This window comes from Ooceraea biroi, chromosome 4, assembly GCF_003672135.1.
Source record: "Ooceraea biroi isolate clonal line C1 chromosome 4, Obir_v5.4, whole genome shotgun sequence".
NCBI lineage: Eukaryota > Metazoa > Arthropoda > Insecta > Hymenoptera > Formicidae > Ooceraea > Ooceraea biroi.
Genome location: NC_039509.1, coordinates 10,293,425 through 10,313,470, shown reverse-complemented (window position 1 = coordinate 10,313,470; position 20,046 = coordinate 10,293,425). Strand labels below are relative to the sequence as shown.

At 43.9% G+C, this 20,046-nt stretch overlaps 1 protein-coding gene and 1 long non-coding RNA gene across 4 annotated transcripts in view; one reads left to right on the top strand and one right to left on the bottom strand.

Annotated features, from left to right (window-relative positions):
- The window catches only part of LOC105282642 (dual 3',5'-cyclic-AMP and -GMP phosphodiesterase 11), a 28,922-nt gene that overhangs the window by 3,032 nt on the left and 5,844 nt on the right, over positions 1-20,046 (bottom strand). Inside the window, exons 2-13 of one of the 2 annotated variants that reach the window (XM_011344784.3) lie at positions 17,098-17,202; positions 3,164-3,431; positions 2,672-3,044; positions 2,232-2,603; positions 1,569-1,817; positions 1,371-1,481; positions 1,191-1,288; positions 1,043-1,106; positions 719-954; positions 551-650; positions 211-465; positions 35-144 (exon numbers count right to left, since the gene is read on the bottom strand). In XM_011344784.3, the coding sequence (XP_011343086.1) occupies positions 35-144; positions 211-465; positions 551-650; positions 719-954; positions 1,043-1,106; positions 1,191-1,288; positions 1,371-1,481; positions 1,569-1,817; positions 2,232-2,603; positions 2,672-3,044; positions 3,164-3,399 (2,204 nt within the window). In that variant the 5' untranslated portion in view covers positions 3,400-3,431; positions 17,098-17,202. Of the gene's footprint in view, positions 1-34; positions 145-210; positions 466-550; positions 651-718; positions 955-1,042; positions 1,107-1,190; positions 1,289-1,370; positions 1,482-1,568; positions 1,818-2,231; positions 2,604-2,671; positions 3,045-3,163; positions 3,432-9,948; positions 12,080-17,097; positions 17,203-20,046 lie in introns of those variants that run through there. The other variant, XM_011344783.3, reaches the window with a different exon arrangement.
- Positions 3,801-6,463, top strand: LOC105282641. 2 transcript variants are annotated; one of them, XR_003406476.1, is made up of 4 exons: positions 3,801-4,151; positions 4,228-4,347; positions 5,699-6,005; positions 6,094-6,463. It is a non-coding gene; the product is annotated as an uncharacterized LOC105282641 (long non-coding RNA). The 2 variants fall into 2 exon arrangements; XR_003406475.1 differs by having other exon boundaries at positions 3,803-4,347.

The following is a 20,046-nucleotide window of genomic DNA, read 5'->3' as shown; positions in this document are numbered from 1 at the left end:
AAGGGTGTAAATTAACGTAGCAAATGGTACTCACTTAATCTGAAAAGAATTGTTTGTTCCACGATGATCGAGATCGTGGCACAGGCAGGCGATGATGAGCGCGAGGCACTCAATTTCACCAAAAATCTTCCACCACTGCGTAGCCTGCAAGGAGCAGCGATTATGTAAATTGCAATCGTTATTGCGTCTCCTTTTAACGCGGAAACTTACAGTCAGAATAGCGAACATCATTTGAGCGACGTTAAACGCGTGTCGCCAGTTGTGATACGTGACGTTTCGATAATTCTTCTTCACGCTGAGCAACCAGCGGCAGAGCACGTCGTAATCGATGTGAAACCGCTCGACGAAGTCCAAGTCGAGGAACATCCTAAGGCAGGCGGTGAGCGTCTCGTCGTCCTCCATGTGTATGTCGTCAAATTTAAAATCGTGCAGTTGAAAATTCGCCGATGACGGGACTCTCAAGCTCTGTCGGAGCAAGACGAGTTGCTTAGAAATGATGTAGCTATCGAGATAAGCAAAGCGAGGGAAAAGCAGATAGCTGAAAACGTACTCTCAATCTCTGCGCGTCCTCTATCGACGCCGACGCATGATAACTCAGTACCTCCAGGGTGACGCTTTGTTTCGCCATCGCTATCACAGCCTTCTCGTACCTGAGTAATAGACACTCGATAAGTCAAACTGATACGAGAGATAAAATCGGTGATACGAGGGTACTCACATGTGCGTATTATGAATTCCCATCCCGCAGAATATCGCAAACGCCTCGACGAAGTTCTCGTCGTTCTTCGTGAAAGGCAGGTCGTCGAATTTATTGATCAGTTGAATCACGCCGATTATTTGACCGGACGAGTTCTTGATGGCCATACAGAGAATCGTGCGATGCCTGAAGCCGGTACCGTCGTCCACTAACGGATCGAATCTCGGGTCTTCGTAAGCGCTCGGTATGTTGACAGTCTGAAAATCGCTTTTACATCGTCTCGTACGCTAATGTTTTCGCGGCCGTGCCGACAAAGGAGCGTATTAATATTCGAGCAATACTCACTTCACCAGTCGTCGCTACGTAGCCCGTAATGCCGACGTTAATGGGAAATCTACTCTCGAACGGACTGCAAAGAGCAAAACGGATTCGTTAGATACTCGGAGCAAACTTGTCGAAGAAACGACTGGATGTAATTACAAACTTGATTCACCTAGTACGAGAATCGGAATCCTCGCTGACGAGGTCGTTCGCTTCAAAGTCGAAGACGCGCGAGAAACTTCCCTTCGAAGCTTTGTGCACGAGCAGCACCTGAAGTAAGTTTTTATGAGTTTGCTCTCGTTTGCTCGCAATCGACAATCGGGCGCAATCAACTTGGTAAAAGTTTAATTACCTGAACACGTTGACATTGGATTAACGACTGCGTGTGCGTGAGAATCCTGAGAACCATGTGCTCTATCGTGCTCTGTTCTTCGAAGATCATTCTGGCCAGATCCAGCAGAACCTACCATTAATGTCAAGACGTGTCAATACGTGGCCCCTTCACGCCTTCGGCAAAAATTAAAAATTTCATTTCTCAACGCGCGCTTACTTGATTCCTCTTCACTTCCAATTGACTCTTCTCGTAAAGCTGCGCATTTCTCAAGCCGATACCACAGAATTGTAAGTAACCGGCGAAAACCTTTTCGTCCTGCGCAGTGAACTGTCCCTCGCCACCGAGCTTGTTGATTACTTGCGCCACTCCGATTACGTCACCGTTGCAATCTTTAATAGGCATGCACAATAAGGCTCGCGTACGATATCCCGTTAACGCGTCAATTTCACGATTAAACCTCGAATCCTAAAATGTTTAAATTATTTCTTATCATCTCTCGTACATACTTTGTTACAAGTCAGTCACTTTCGTCAGACTATTCCCGTTTAAGTTTCTCGATAACAATGACAACTGGCAATCCGCATCCCTTCCCATCTCTCGCGGATTCACCCCCTTTGTCGAAGTAGGTACTCACGAATATTAAGTGGTAATTGAAATAAAGATAAGGAATGCATGCCAGATAAGATATTCTCAAACTCGTTTATGTCGGAAAAGATCGTATTTCGATACGAATAAACGTTATGATTCATCGAGAATTCCCGATGCTTAATAATCAGCCAGCTGTGAGGCGCATCGCGCTCTTACTTGATACAAGACAAGGTTGATAGACAGGCAAGAGTGCCGACCCGTTTGATAAAATAGTAATTCCCAATATCTTGCCTTGTATGCGTCCGGTATGTTGACGGGTTCTCCACTCTCGGCGACGTATCCGACGATTCCAGTGCCCCACGGGATCTTAATCTCGTCTTTCTTCTCCATCTCTAGTAACGTTGATCTCGAACACACGTCAAACAGTTTCGATACCAGACACCTATTCCTCGAATAGGATTGATCGTTACGTCGCGAATCCTCATCGTTGAAGTTATCTGTGGAGTTGTTCTCCTGACTCTGAGAAGACGAATTGGCGGTGCTGCTCCTTTCCCCCTGAACAAGGAACAGCGAACCGCGATCCGCATGGAGAAGCGTGCTCACGTTCTGCAGGATCTTATGGCACAACGATCTCACGTCCAGCTCGTTGCAAATATCTTTCACCTGTAGAATCAGAGCTCTTAGAAGCTATAGGCTTGGAAGATGCACGCACCTCATCGAGAAATACCTACCAGTTCGAAAATGAGATCCTTTTCGTCGAGATGCCTGAGCTCGTGTCTGGATCGCCTTTGAGGTCGGTTCGGATTACCGGAACCGACTTGCGCACCACCTGGTTGACCGGTATCACCTGGCGACACACTCAGGAACGTCGGGGTTCCGTCAATCGTATTTACAATAGGCTTCAGGAGACCTCCCCGTTCAAATTCGTGCGCCGAGATCTTGCGTACGGGAGTGGTGGCTCCCGAGCCACCACCTCGACCGGAAGACGAGTTGCCGGCCGCGGCGGCATGGGTCGGACTCGACAGCTCCACGCAACTGCTGGATGACGAGGTCGGTGTCGCATGTGATACCAACCACATGTCTACAGTTTGCCGCGTTACTTTCCTGAGAAAGCAGTAGTATTGGTAAGAAACAAGTGTTGCAAAAGTCTCGTATTTATCCTATTTTAATAAGAAAAAGATCTCTGTTTGCTTCGTTGATTTGCAGAGAGTGTTGCGCGATACCTTAAAAAGTAGTCGCTAACGAAGTCGGGGTGCTCGTCGAGCCAGGCCTCCATTCGAGCGTATTCTGGATCGTACACTGTCGAGGTCGATGTCGAGGAGTAATAAGCACCGCCGCCGCCGCCGCTGCCGTTGCCGCCACTTCCATCCTGCACCTGTTGCAACATACTCTGACTCGCCATGCCGCTCTGCGCTCCCTGTACTCCTTGTACGCAAGGAGCCGCCGTCTCCGCCGTCATCCTCGGCTCCTCGATGCTCCGCAAGTGCAGGCCTGCATTTCCATCATCATATTAATTAATTCAAATGTATAAATTAGAAAATCGCCGCGAAGTGTTGAAGATAATAATATCCTGTCCTTCAAGTCTACAGAATAAATGTCTGGGGCGAAGAGGAGACACGTGTGCTCCCCAGACTTCTGAGGAAACCTTCTTTAAACATTTTTATTTCGGGGCATTCGGTTCCACTCGTGCATGGTCCCTCGATTCCGTCATGCACGCGTCACGAGCACGACAGTCGGTCGACATACCGCATACGACTGCGAGCGGATATTGCACATCAAAGGAAAACCACATAACGTCACTACCAGCCGGCAGTTCCCCTCTCCGCTCAGCTCCGCTCCGCGTAAAGGTGGGTAACAGCGAGCGCGTGTTCGTCTCTCTGCGCGTCTGTCTAAAGTGTAAGATTCACACGTATTTTATTCACGCGCACATCCCGCGTCTATGTATGCATGTATATCGCGCAACGTTCGGATTTTATCATTGTTCATTTCCGCTCCGATGGAAAATCCCTAAATTTTCCCTCCTCTCGGGCTTTCCCAGCCGATCACCGGCATAATTTAATGCACAGATTGTTCGTGATTTAGACTTCTGGAAATCTCTTTATAAGTTTTAATGATGCAAAATTGCATCGTAGAAGAGAAATCGTTTCGAAGAGACAAATGTAATCGTTAAAAATCTTTGTTGCAGTCGCGAAATTTTCAAGCCATTAACACGTACGTATAATAGAAACTTTTTTTGCATAAATTTATATTAGTCGTGAATGTCTCGTTGAAACTATTTATTTTACAGATGTTCTTCACGCTCTCGGCTCCTCCTGATCCCGTAGGGGAAAATCAGGAATTCGTTGTGGGAACGAGGAGCGGCTAGACGTAATCGAAATCCATGGAAAAACACGACACGGATTACCGGGTAAATTTCCTACGAGACGAGCGTGCGTTCTCTTTACGGATGAGTTGCCCGCGCGTCGCATTGGTCCTGCTCATTCGATCTGTCGATTACGAACTATGGACTGATGTCGTACGTACGGATGTCGCCATCGACTATAGCGGAGTAATCACGCGGAACATTAGCTTTTTCGACGATACAATAACGCAGAGATACAACTGCAGAGATAATTATTGTATATGCGAAAAAGAAAAATGTCGAGTAGATTCTCTTATGCGAAGGTTCGTAATTCGGGAAGTTAACGTTGAGATTGATTCCTTCCTCCTTAATTCGCTAAATTGATCTTTTCCGTTTTGAGTAAGAGAGATCCTGTATTCTTTTGCCTTATATTCTTGTGCGTTGAAATGCTTTAGGTAGAAAAGCTGTGCGTGGGCAGGCTGATGTTTCAGCATTCCTTTAAACTTCCGTGCTTCCTTCTTCTCTCTCCTCCTCTCTCTCTTTCTGGTGTTACTGGCAATTTCAAACCCGTCGATTCTTAGACGCGCACTGAATATCGATAGTCGGTTTAAATAAGTTACCAATTGTATGGACGAGCCGGTGCGAGCGCGGCGTGCATTTTAAAAGCCGTTATACAAAGTGCTCCTCACTAAGTACGCTTCAAACTGCATTCTTTCACCAATCTTGAATCGATTTTTCGTTCAAGAAAACGCTGGGAGATGTTATGACTTGCTATTCAATGTTCAACATTACATTGCGCTGAAACCAGATTTCAAATTAAAGTTTTATGGAAATTAACTAACAAATATGGATTTCATTGTTAATTTATTTGCAAAAAGTCATATTTGCAAAAAAGGATAAACTCAAAATTTAGCGAAGAATTTCATGTGGCTCACAGAAAATATGTTTGCAATTAGTGAAGCACCCTGTATGTTGCATGTGCGTCCATAGAAAGGAACACAAGCGGATTACAAAGTCACCAGCAACGTCGATTGGAAGAGGAGAGAAAATGTATTATCATGAGATTTTGCCCAGCTTCCGTATTTCCATACGTATCATACGACAAGTGTTCCTCCCGCGACGCCTTTTTATTGGATGATCGGTTATGCATATGGTAGCGGTCATAATGAATAAAGTTTAGGTTTAACGAGGTTTCGCGAGTGTCATTTAAACGTCCGACGTTCGCTAGCGGCGACAGAGAACACGATAATCGTTATTGTGCGGAGATAGGAGAAGCCAAATAACTGAGAGAAGCCAAATAACTGAGACCAAAGCCTGCAATAAGCCACAATCAGCTGATAATTATGCGCATCGTAAAATTCGATTAAATTATTTATACACCAAACTCGGTTTCGATAACGATATTTATTATTTACAGCGACATATTTTCGCTACTGTTTATTGGTTGCGATAGACCCGATTTCTGGCACAGATTCAGTAAATTTCTGAATACCATTACTTGATGATTTCCAAAATCGCTCGAATTCGGCCACGGCCATGTACCACACTGTACAATGCAGCACGAGTGTACGCTTGAAGATTTCTCCGCCTGATTAATTATGCCTTTTGGAATTAGACCAAACGATTAAGAAACCAATTCCATTTGAGTGCACAAGTAACTGCGGAATATTACCGACCATCATCGCAGTACGTTCAACAACAATGGAAATCGGACAATTCGCTAAGTAAAAGAGAGTTTAATAATAACATTTAGAGTATATTTTCAAATCCTCGTTTGTATATTGTATGTCCTAAAAAAATTCATTTTTTCAGATACACGAACGGTGCGAATGGCTAAAGTTACAAGAGACAAACGATACCGCAGCGATATCAGCGCATGTTAGCTGGCGTTTCGAACAGTAGTAGCGAGTGAAGTCCGCTAACGTCGGGAAGCTGAGAAACCGACCGACCGGCCTTCACGCGCCTCGCCTCGGCCCGATGGCGCCAAGCTGACCTATCTGCTCGCCACCAATGTGGGCTGCCTCGCACCAGTCGCGACCGGCCGTCGACCGATCAACCGTCCAATCGTTCTTCGTGTGTTATACGTGCGAGTTTTTCAGCACAGTTGTATTACAGATACAAGGAGCGTCACCCACACAACAGTCACAGCTGATCTAATAAAGAAGCAATTTTTTAATTTGACGAGAGCGAGAACATGCACCAGACTGGTTACAATCTAATTGATTAGTTTCGGAATTGTATCGGCTTTGTAGATATAGATATCTCTGCAGAAGTTTCTCGTGTCGCTTTGGCGATTGTCCCAATTCTCTCTCGGAAACGGTTGCTGCCGTATTGAAATCGCAATGCCGCGCTGTGTGTGTCTGTGTGTGGTAAGAAACAAAGCCAGTCGCGTCCGTTACATGTGCAGACTTCTGTCTTTGGAAAGATTAATTATAGCTATCGCTAGATCATTCCTAATAATTGAAAGTCTTACACTCGATATATCCTTTCACATGTTACATAACAAGACTAAATTTTAAGAATGAAGTAGAGATAAAACTGACTTGATACCAATCCTCAGCGATGATGACGCAAGCGACCGCGGACCGACCAGTTTCCCCGAAACCGGAAGCGACCGGACCGCCGCGCCGCGTCCAGTCCGTGTAACCGCGATCGAGGCAAGGCCGAAGGACTCGGGAAGGTGGAAGGACGACAAGGCGAAAAAAGGATTTATCGTCTTTTGGCTGGGCGACGATCCCTCCGCGTCTGTTGGGGGGCCCCCCGTGTGTTCGCGTTCGAATGTACACCGAGAGGCCATCGAAACCTGCTCCCGGACCGGTCACCGGTTCTTCGTTTTCTGACAGCATCAGACTCTCTCCTCCTCTCTCCTTCATCCACCAAGTTCGCGTACTTGGTCAGCGCTACCAAGTTGAGCAGTGCGTCAAGTTCAATGCTGCCGTTCTTTCAAATCTGCGGGGAGAGATAGATCAAATACTTGCGGTCTGGTCCCGCATTTTTTCCGTTTAATTCGAATTCAAGTTGGAGTCGGCATCTCCGCTACATCGTTATGCTAATCGCCAGCATAGCTGATTACGAATCGCGAGATAATTACTCGTGTTTTTCGAATTCTGCAAAACGCAACTCGAATAATCTAATCTGCACGTGACCTTTGCAGCTGGCAATTGCTGTCTCTCAAAACTAGAAATTCCAGATGTAATAGGATCCAACGATACAGCACGAAAGCATTGACCTTAGCGAGAGTCAACCAACCGATGCACATTGCAATGGGATTTTCATTCAAATCCGCGATTAACATTCCAGACGCTTCCGCCTAGACCTCGCGGTACATACTCGGGGATTTGGGATTTCTTCTGAAGTTCAATCTCACGATACGTGCGTGTGCGTATTGTATGTGCACGTGCACATGCGTCGAATTTACGGATAAACGTAAGAAATCCGCGCCAAGAGCAACAAATCGACTGACAAACACATGGACGTTTCTCGTGCCGAAGTTATTCGAACTACGAGCTCGAGGAAACTGAGATTAAAAAGAAGCGTGCATCATCTCTCGCAGCTGACTTTTATTCCAAGGAGAAGAGGAAACTCGTCATCCAGCTCCACTTTCGGCATGCATCGAGGTAAACGCGAGGCGACGCGAGGCAGCGCGACACGCGGCTATATTAAACCCGGTCACACGTGTAAGCATACGTGCGTGTTGCGTCGTCTTCGTCGCGTGGCGAGTCGTAACCCACACGAAACGGGGTATACATATCTCTCAGCTTTAGCGTCCAGCGTGATTCCAATTCGCTTCCAATTTGTTTCTTTTTCTCGACCGCGCGGGCGGCTCCATCGTTTTCTCGACTGCGCGCGGAAAAGTTACCTTCATTACGCAAACTTATCTCGTACATTGTAGGAGGAAGCGGCTAGTAGCGGCAGATATTCAAACACGCCGTTCCGCGAATGATTCGCGATAAGATTTATCGCGATCCATCCGAGAGAGTAACGCTCCCTCGTGAAACTTCAAGGAGAATTCCGCACGAAAATCGTGCGGAATCGCACGTCACCGGGGAATCTGGCGCTTCTCGTAATTTGCCAGCTTACGCAACGAAATAGCGGCAGTTACCTTGGCCAATTGCAAATACACATCGTCGTTATTCGTCTGCCGTGCGATTGCTGCTGGAAGCGGCACTGCGAATCGCGCCCGCGACCATGTAGAACGCGCTTGGTTTTCACGACCGCGTTAATCGCAAATGGATGTTGATGTCGTAAACGGAAAGAGGCATCATCTTGGGATCATTGAGTGCCTTCCTCCTACACGCTCCTTCACGACCGTTATTTAGTTACACAAATATTCCATAACATATAAAACACATGTTTCATAAAGCGATCAAATTCGTAATTAAAACAGCATTTATCCTTTTTCTAAAACACTCTGCCTTTAGACAAACTGAATAATCTGAAAATCTCTACGTTTTTATCGAATAATTGTATCCGCGAATTAAGATTCAATTTGTTTTCCGCGGCGCGACGAGAGACATGACACAATAGTATGCGATAAGATTCGGTCATCGGCGATACGGGTGAGGCATTGTTATTATTTTTCGGATAACGGGAGTCGTCGATACAATTACGCGGCTGCCAAATGCGTAAACAAACAGTTTCATCGACAGATGCGATATCGGTACCGAGAAACGCGCAGCGCGCGTATCTCGCGGCGCGATGGAAATCCCGCTTGAAATTCAAAGCTTAAGACCTGAGAGATAAGGCTTATCGTTAACTGTAAATCTTATCACGACATTAGCATCGCACACGATCGAACATCGACATTGACACAAGCGTATCAATGTGACGCCTTCCGTCTCTCTCGCGTGAAATCTGCGCTTATCAAAAAACCACAAAAGGATGTGGACCCTCGCCCGCCGCCGCGCGTTTTCTCATTCGATCGCCGACTTTTATTTCGCAGTAGCGATTGCGAGTGTCACTTCCCTTCGTATGACTTCGTAGCTGCGCCTAGTTTACGTTAAAAAAGATATATCGTCGAAAGCGATAACGAGAAACGAAACCAGCTGCGCTGGCGCCGCCGATCTCCGCGAGCGATACACGCTTTATGCATAAATATGCAGGAAGTATCGCTCGTCGTGACAAGTCCTCTTTAATTGAAACTCGTTTCTCCTTCTCGGAATGCGAATTTGAATTTCCTCGCGCGGCAAAGATCAACGAGTCGCGCGCATGCGCGGCAATTTTTCCGGCTAACGATGCAAACTGGCTGCAACAGTGGATGTGCAGAAAGGTCAGAGATTTCCGCGCCGTCTTACGGTTAATTCCGTGATTTGCGCCCTCCTATTACGCTATTACAATCGGTGGGCCTTTAATGGAGGCCCATGCTGCGCACAACGAATCACGTTGCCGCGTGATGATGCTCGTGCACGCACATCCCATCGTGTCGCGCATGCAGATGGACGAGAAACGCATGCATCAACCGTTGGCCCTGTTGCTGACGCGCTCGCGGCAGCGAACGGCGTGACTTTCCAGTCACACTTCGCACATATCGCACGTACGAAGACACTGGCAATGAACGCGGGAACGAGCGATACGCGCGGGCGATAACGGAAGGACGTTATTTGAGCGATACGACGCGACACGAAATTCGAATACTCGCGCGTAAACAAATGCAAACAAGCGACTTACATTGATCGAATATCTTGAGCATCGCTTTCTTCAGCTGCATAATCGCGCTGGCGAGCGTGGCGAGCTGCCACGAGGGAAGACGATGACGACACAGAGCTCGGCCTTTCGTAGTAGTCGCAAACAGTTCGCACGACCGATCCTGTCCATCGTCGACAGGGCGAAACCTTCAAAGAGCTACTGACCGTCGCCCGACAACAGAGCACTGCATCTCGCTGCTCAACGTGGTCGCGGTCGCCCGCCGGCGAGTCGACATCCTCTCTTTCTTCTCCTTTCGCTTCCTCTAGGTCAGCACGCGCGCGAGCGAGCGCGGACGCGTTTGTGCACGATGCACTCGACTGGTACCGTGCACGCGCGCACACAGCGAGGAAGTCGCCGTACGCCGTCACTTCCGGCGAACTGGAATCCGCACGATGAATGAACTCGTTCGCGTAATCGCTCCCACGTACGACCTCTCGGGGCAAATTGTGTCCGATAACGCCCACGTGGCCCCACGGAGTCAACTTCAAGACGTTCGATCGCCCCCGAGGAACGATCCCGACCGCCGACCAGCGACAACTTCACTCTGTTTCGCTCTGGAAACCGATTGCAACCGCGTCAGTTACGCCTTATCGCGCGCGAGCGCGAGCGCGTGCGTGCCTGGTAAATAAGTTGGCCCGATTCGCTTGCGACACGAGACAAGCGGGAAAACCAGGAACGAACGGATTCGTTACAACTATCCACTGTCCGAAACGGGTTTTTGCTTCCTTTGCAGTCGCGCTTCGAGAGAGAACACTACCGTGAAGTTTGCGGCGAATCCCACAACGTGCGATTGTCGATTGTTGACTTTGCAACAGAATTCAGAGAATCCGGAATTCAGCGATGCGAGATTCGAAGCTGCCGGCGTACGTACGGCACCTCTTACCGAGTGTCACTCGAATCGCATTCAATGGACATCGATTCCCGATATTTTCGAATCCGGGCGAACGCTCCCACGCGGCTCCGTTCCTCGTCCGCGCCGAGACCGCGCGTTATCATGCTTGCATCATTTTATCTACGCTCAATTGCATTTTCCTCGAAGGGGGACACTGCACATATTGCGACGAGCTGTTGGAAGGGCAGGAGTCGCGGCGACGCGCAGATCCGTTGTTTCTCGGTTACGAGGCATTCGCGCGGTGCACGCGATGACGCGCGTAGCGCTCGGTGCGCGAGTTTAGTTGCGACTGTTGCGAGTTCGCTCGGCTAGAGACTCGGAGCTGAGTTCAGTCGAGACGCGGTGCGGCGCGATGCGACGCTCCGTACCAGAAGAGAAGGGGAAGAAGGAGAGAGGGAGACACAAAGATTCTAATTTCGATTAACACGGTCCTGCACGCCTATTTTCGGGGCAAATCGAATCATCGGCCGTGGTCGAAGTCGGAGGATCAGACGTTTCGGAAACTTATATCGCGGACGAGTGCACAAATAACGTAAATAAATAACAAATGATATGCATAAATAAGAAATGATGGACCGAAATTATCGCGCGGCACTTGCACCAGTATACTCGCAAGTGACAAAAGTTTCGACTGCAAACAAGCCTAGATAAATATTCTATCTCGCTTCGTCGCCTATCATGTATATAATACGCTTGCATCGTCACATTCGTACGATAACTACGCGCGTGCACGAACGCGTGTACTCGTACACGCGTCACCAGATAGAGGGTAGGTGGGAGGGAGAGAAAAAGAAACAGAGAAAGAGAGAGCTAAAGAAGCATCCACAGCACCAACCAGATCTCGTTATATACCAAGCAGTCGTCGTTTCATTCGTCCATTCTACTAGGAAACCAGGATAGATGCGAATAGATTTGTCTAAGGCGTTACAGGTGTCTTTGAATAACATTCTTTATCGCTCCACTCCATCCTTATCCTTTTTAAGACTCCTGATCAATCATTACAGCCATATAGGATTATGAAACAAAAAAGCATACATGAATCTTTTCTTCGACTAGAGCGTTTTCTTTTCCAACTATGTATACATCGAAATAAATTGGTTTTTCCGTATGCCATCGTTCGCGTTCGTTCTGCAAGATAGATTAGGTACACTGAGAAAAATGGTTTAATTGTATCAACAAGACGTATATGAAAGAATGCATTTTGGTTAAACCAAGCAGAATATCTACTTATCACGATAGGACTGGATATTTTATAACTAGAACGTTTGATTATACTATAATCTGGTAATTCCTAAAGGAATTCTGATTCATCCATTTTCCAACAGACAGACTGGTACTATAATCTGATAATTCCTAAAGGAATTCTGATTCATCCATTTTCCAAACAGACTGGTTGAACCTACCAGATTTCTAATTAATGTAACCAGATTTTTTTTCAGTGTATAATATACCAAAATCACTATCTCGATTAAGAAATAAAAAATATATAATTCTACACGCATCTCAATAAAAATGTATCTTGTAATTACTATGTGATTACTTATTATCAATAGTTGTCTATTAATCCACGAATCAAGAATTCTTCAGCACATTTCATACACTTATGTTGCCAAAGACAAATAATATACGAACAATTAACTTATTTTTTGCACAATGTACAGTACGAGAGAAAATTTCACATAAATTCCCGTTTCTGACGTCACAATCCAATATAATTGCAACAGCCTTAAAATTTACGAATTTATTCTGAATTATGACTATGCGACTCCAAATAACGTAGAGATCGCATCAATCCACAGAGGAAATAAAAAAGAAATGCGTGTTGCTATCATGCATCACGCGATACCAAAAATAGAAAGTTAAAAATAAGTATTCATGCTTTATTCTTTTTTTATTTTGTAATACGTGCGTGGATACGTTAAGTGCGTAAGCACGCGTGCGCGCTAGCGCCATGCTGCGCCGTACCGATGCACGTAGACAACGTCATGCAGTGTCGGATTATGCAACTGATGAGGTAGCGTTCGTGGTATCGCACGGTATATTGAGCTTACACTCGGTAGTTTTGCGTCAGCGTTAAGAACGCCGGCAAAACCGCGAGAATTTTTCACGCGGGAAGGCTCTCTCGCGCTAAGGCTCCTAATCGTTCGTATCGGCAACCATATTGCACTATGACGTCAGAAATGGAAAAAACATACAAATCTTTTTTTCGCAGTGCACAAATAAAAACAAATCAGCCTTTTCGCATATCGTCCCCCGTGCTCGACGGATTACAGATACATCTGTTTTCGCCAGAAATGTAAGATACGTGTGGGATTACGATGTATCCGTTGGTTGAAACAAAAATATCCAAAATCTGCATTTTATATTCAACCTATTTGTTATATACATGTCGCGAATACGTAAATGGTAGTTTAAATAAATAACAAAGTAATTTATCTTTCGATGTGTCTAGTGAGAAGAATTTATGCAAAAATTTATGCAAGAATTTTCCATTTTAGACTTCATGGTATAATATGGCTGCAACAAGTGATCAAAAATTTTGACCTTGTGAGGCAATTTTCGAAGGCAAGTTTCACTATCGCTATCGCACAATCATCGCTAGCGAGTCCGTCCAACGTATATTTCTTCGTGCTTCGGACGCTCGCTGTCTCGTTGTTATAACGGAATTGCTTGTTACATAGCATCGGCTGTACACCTCACGAACAGACAAATTTCTCTTCACGGATGATATGTTTTTCGACGGTTGCTGCGAGAACAACAGTCATGCGCGCGCTTCGAGACTTGTTAAGCTTTTTTCTTTGCAATTTTAAGTCATCATATTGTGAACTTGATTCGTTTCATTCTCCACTTATATTTTGAAAATCATAATAGTTCAGGAATAATTAATTATAAATATCATAACTTTGATAGTATAATGCAACATGAAAAATTAATATGTTTTAGGTAATAAAATTACAGTGCGAATTTTTAATATAATACTAAATGATATTGAATAGATTCCCTAAAATTTGCACTTTCTGCTTTGGTATTCTCTTTTGTTTGGAAACTATTCACGATCTTCGACATGTTTAAATTATGAAATACATCTTAATGAAGCATGCATACGCAGAAGTCGACCAACACAATTATAAGCGCTAATTTAATTATGCCTCAATGATTTAATATTACATTAACACGCACATTCAATCTACAGTTTCTAAGAATTTTCATCAACATTTTCCTCGCGATGTATGTGTATCCCGATATATGTTTCTTCCTCCAATCCAATTAGAAAAAAGGCATCATGATATTCCTGCGATCATTGCGTTAATAATCATAATTAAAATGAGAATTGATCATACATTCACGCCTACTGTAGACTAATAATCTAATTAAGCATTTCTTTTGCGATGTTATATCGAAGGATCTCTCTTCTATTTATACTCCTTCCATTTTCTCCCACGTACTTTCAATCCTCATACACCATTTATTGCAATGTCGATCATGCGCTGCTAACAAAAAAAAGATTCTACGCCGTAGTTTCGGATATGATACGTTAATATGGATGGCTGGATTTCTACGCGATATGTCGTACGCGCCATCATAGCCTTGACCGATCTAGATGTCGACACATTTGTGTGACCACTCAAGTTCACGCTTTCCTCGGCATTAACATGCTCACTAATGCCAATGACAGTCCACTGCGTCGTCCGTGAGGAACAAATTTTTCCATTTTTTTCGTTCTCCGTTTTCTCCGTTTTGGGCTCGGTATTTGGGCCTCGAGACGTGAGACGTCGGATGTCTACATTCGCGAGAGCGGAAAGACCGCAACTTTCGTAAATTAGCCGCCTCCTAATTGATGTATCCGTTGGAGCACTTTCTGCTCCATGCGAAGACGCGTTGCCAGTTACGAGAGTGATCGTAGAATGAAAAATAAGTAGAATCGCGGGATTACTCGCTGGATGCTCAGCATCAAAGGATGTTTTTAACCAACGCGAGAAAAAGTAAGTGAAATATAAAACAGTTAACGTGGAACGAGAACAATTAAAATGTTAATTAAACAGGTATACGTCTTGTCACAACAAACGCGAATGAAATAAGAGAAACAGCGAGTAAAGCGTTATTACGTTACTCGTTATAGGAAAAAGGAAAGAACGAAAGAAGAGGGAGAAAGTTGCAGTGAAGATTCAGGATTAGGCGTGCGGGGTCAATAAGTACGGGTCAAACGAGCATGCGAGTCGTATCGAATTAGCCTGTCGCACTGAAATTGACCTCCAGGCTAATTCCGTGATCCACGTTTGCACGCGTGTGTCGGTACATCAAACAAGTACAGAGCATGATATTAAGTAAGTCTATCTTTTAATCAGTAATTTACAAGCGATTATATCCACGTGACATGAATTTTATATGAACGTACGTAGCGAATAATATAAAGATGAAAAACTTCTTTCCTCGTATAGAGCAAGTTGAGATATAAAAATGGTAAACGCAGGGGGTCTACCACACTTAAAACAAGTGTACACCTATTGCCGAAAACGGTAATAAGTTCCGCATTTCTGCAGTTATTACCTTTGTTTCCTATATTGCCCAAATATTGCTTTTATTACCATTATTAATTAAGTATTACCGTTACATTGCCGTTATTGCCAAATATTGTGCATATATTTCCTTATTTCTGAAGCTATTGCTTTCTATTTTCAAGAAAAAGAGAGTTAGAAGAGTATGAAAATTTGCATTTTAAATATGAAAGAAACAAAATTTAAAAATTTATTAGTCCTTAGAATGGAGCAAACACAAAATAAAATAAAATATTATAATAACATATATAATAACATAACATATTTTATGTTAAAGAAATATTTCTTTTATAATAACAAACCAAAATTTTTTACATTAAATATTAATATTTCCGAATATTAATATTTAATGTAAAAAATTTTGGTTTGTTATTATAAAAGAAATATTTCTTTAACATAAAATATGTTATGTTATTATATATGTTATTATAATATTTTATTTTATGTTATTTTGTGTTTGCTCCATTCTAAGGACTAATAAATTTTTAAATTTTGTTTCTTTCATATTTAAAATGCAAATTTTCATACTCTTCTAACTCCCTTTTTCTTGAAAATAGAAAGCAATAGCTTCAGAAATAAGGAAATATATGCACAATATTTGGCAATAACGGCGATGTAACGATAATACTTAATTAATAACGGTAATAAAAGCAATATTTGGGCAATATAGGAAACAAAGGTAATAACTGCAGAAATGTGCCAGTCGCGACAGAATGTGTCGTAGAATCCTGAATCTTTTGTAGGAATCAAGTTTTATGTACACATTCATGGAGATCACCTTTTTTACTGTGACAGTTATACTATATATACTATATAAGTAAAATATGGTTAAATATTAAATATTAAAATAATATCTGATTATTTACCCATTTTGACAAGAGAGAACACCAAACTCTTACTAGAACTGAACTGAACTCACTTATTTGAACTCAATTTATCAAGAAATTATTAAGCACAGTTGCGAACTGTAGTAAGCACAGAAATGATAGTGAGGATATTTACGCGCCGGCTCGTGCTTGTTTAGCTATTTCTGTTGTATTGCTTATTTATTTCCTGTTTATTTCCTCTATTGCTGCTTTATTATACACTATTATTTTTTATTTCCGTCTATTGCCTACTATTGCTTTTTTGCCCAATATTGCCGTTTATTTCCCAATATTGTGTAGTTATTCCCTTGTTATTGTTATGTATTGCTCAAAATTTGTACACCTATTGCCGAGTGCGATAGATCCCTTGGGTAAACGTAACATTTTTTAGGGGAATGATGTAAAGTACAGCGAGAAACCAATTTCATAATTCCCATCGCAAACTCAGCTGGCACTTTCGCGAAAATAAATGTAAACCGACTTCAACTCTGAAGTTTTTTCTGCTGAAACTGCCCGAAGTGATCGGAATGGATGACAGTCTGGAGGTACAAAGTTTCACGAATACGAAGAACAGCACAAAACATCTCAAAGACGAACTTTGGCAATTTCTCGGTAGCCGTGGATTTTCACGTATAAAATTTTACAACACCGGTAGTTGCAAATGATGTTTAAAGTATATCAACATTTTCATCAGGCTATGCTGTTTTGCTCGCAGAAGCGGAGTCGCCGCTCGTCGACGATTAAAAAAAAGGAAAAAAAGAACAAAGTAGCATTCAAACAGAAAATATGATCAAGCATTAGAAAGAGATAAACTTACCCGGCTTCCTGCGGGAGCTCCAAAGCACAGGAGGATGCGCGGATCCGGCGACGGCAGCGGCGGGATTACCGCCGGAGGCAGCCAGCTTGACTGCGTTCCGCGAACCTGCAAATCAACCGACAAGCCTTTCAAACAAAACTTTGTATTTTTGCTGATTCCACGTGTGTATAGTTTCACGCTGATCCGTTTCAGTGAACTGTGTTTTTCGAAGCAGAAACTGAAAGTCATGTACAACTACGGGGAACAATATCGAGTAACAGTCACGTTTGGCGGAATAATACACATTCGGCCACTCGTCCGCATCGTCATTACCGAATACGAGACGCAAAATATAGAACTGACGCGCCAGCAAATAATTTTTCTGCAGCGTACAATTAATCAAAGACTATAAACGAGAGAAGAGAAAAGGGGGGGGGGGGGAGAGAGAGAGAACATCTCGTAACACGATAGGACGCAATCTCGAAAGCGTTGATCCACGCCGCATTAGAATCAAGACGGAACACCGCTGTCACGGGGAAGGCCATTATCAATGGTTCATTAAAGCAACTACAACGCGAAGCAATACGATGCCTTGCTCGGTATTCGGTTTCGCTGTCGCGAATGATAAAGCCGGGCGATCGTTCACGCGATGACATTGAATAGTGCGCAGGTGTCGCGTGTTATCCAACGGACAAATTGATAACAATTTTTATTCCATCATCATTTAGTACGTCCGTTCATAGTACCATCCCACGCCCCGAATCGATTCTGTGGGTATATCGATGCCTCCCACGATGACCAATACGGAATGATGCAGCGTGATCCGGACAAACATTTACGGTACTAAAAAAAGATGTAATCGTTTTACTGGAATTAATAAGTAGACTTTAAGAATAGAAGTTTTCAATATCGAGACACTCGTAGCGAACTGAAAAAATCTCTTCAGTTAATCAACAAGTTAATTTCCAATCCCAGCCATAACAGCAAATCCCAGCGATTAAATTTTCAGTCGTACAGCTGAAATGTTGAATTTTAGAATCCAATATGAGCAGTAATTAAATAGCATTCAAGTTGCGCTCAACTTTGCAACAAGTTAGAATTTTATAGAGGTCAACTTGTAGCAGGAATTTATTACGAGAGCGACAAGTGACTGGACTGGAGATACTAGTTCTTCGATAAAATATTATGAGTAGTCAACAAGTAGGAACAAGAAACAACTTGCATATTTATAAAACTGCGTTAGATTATTCATTCGACCTTTTGTGAGACGCGCTCATCAAACTTACAAAATCCGTCTGGTTGATCTTCGATTTCAGGGCTAGACGAGGTAGCGCAGCTGCAGGTGCACGAGCAGAATAGGCTTCTCTTGCCGTCACGATTCGCCGGGTAACGACATTGTCGTCCACCGATAGCCATTGCAGACGAAACGCGGAAGGAAAGCGAGCCGCGACGCACTCGAGGATTCGCCGAATCGTCGAATGAACAAAATCGGGTGCTCGCAGAACTGTCGCAGGTGAATCGACCTTGGTGGCACGGTTGGTAGCAGGGGAAAACGATATGCGTGCTTCGACACGATTCTTCATACGGCTATACCCATATCCGCTGCTTTCTATATGTCTTCCGATCGATATCGACCTCGTCTTTTACGACGCGTTCGGCGATCGTGAACTAATACGATCGCCAACCGATACGTGCATTAAATTAACTTCCGGTGTGCGGCTTCGTACTCATTGGCCTAATGGCCAGCGTCGCGTTGCCCCGCCACATCCCGCACCCTCTCGCTCTCGCTCGAAACGCTATTTTCGACTGTTACTTTGGTACTAATACCACATTAACGCGAAAGGATAATAAAGTGATCGTATCTAATATAAAACGCCCTTGGATTATCATATACGTCAGCGAAAAACAGGGGAGACTAAAAAAGCCCTGTCAACTAGCCTGTGTCACTCGACAAACTCGACGTTTTTTTTCCCCTCCGCAACAATTTCATTATCGTTCGCCCGTCGAAATTTCGTTGGGCGTTTTTCACTTATCTGCCCGTCTGTACTTGTTCATGTAGGTCGTCGTTGCTGATGAACAACGAGCGATAAGCAAGTATAATCGGAGAGCTTTCGGGGCGGATAGTTTGCTTGCTTTCAGTTTCCGTTTATAGCAAAGCCCGCAGTCTTTGACATGTTTAAACTGCGGGATATATCTTTATGAAGTGTGCACACGCAAGACTCGACTGACACGTACGTGTATAAACAACACGTTAATTTAATCACGCGATGTTTCAACGGCTCAACATTAAAACGCGCGTCCGAGCTTGAGCGGAAATTAAATGGACAGCACATTTAATTATCACATTTTTATACTTTGTTGCTACGTCACATTTTCTTGCACACTACCTATCTCTTAGAAAATAACGCGCGAAAGGCAAGACGTACTCCGATTTATATATCGTATTTATCAATCTAAGTTTAGCGCTTATCGATTTACGATAACCACAATACTGCTGCATTTCCTCAACGGCGGACAATCTTTCCCCAAAATTCCTCGTAAACGGCAACCCGGAAGAGCGGAAGACCCGGCATCTCTCGCTTGCGCTATATTTACGTTACCATATCGATCGTTCCTTCGGTAAATAACGCCCATGCATTGTAAATGACACTCGGAAACGCGCGCGCGACGGAATACGTATGTATCAGGCTTGGGAAATGCGCATATAATACTCTCGATGTGATCATTATGGGGTCATTGGCTTATTGACACATAAAAGTAATTGGTGACGTGACTGGCATTGACGTCGTTCGGACGTAGGATCGTTTGAAGATCACGCTGCACACAAACACGAGAAATGGAAACCGTAAACGGAATCATGGAAAACCGCATAAATGCATAAAGTACGTGCGCACCATATTGCCCATTTAAATCTAATGAAAAGCACGGTCATTAGTGACTTAAGTAACAAAGTTTAAAAACGCCGGATAA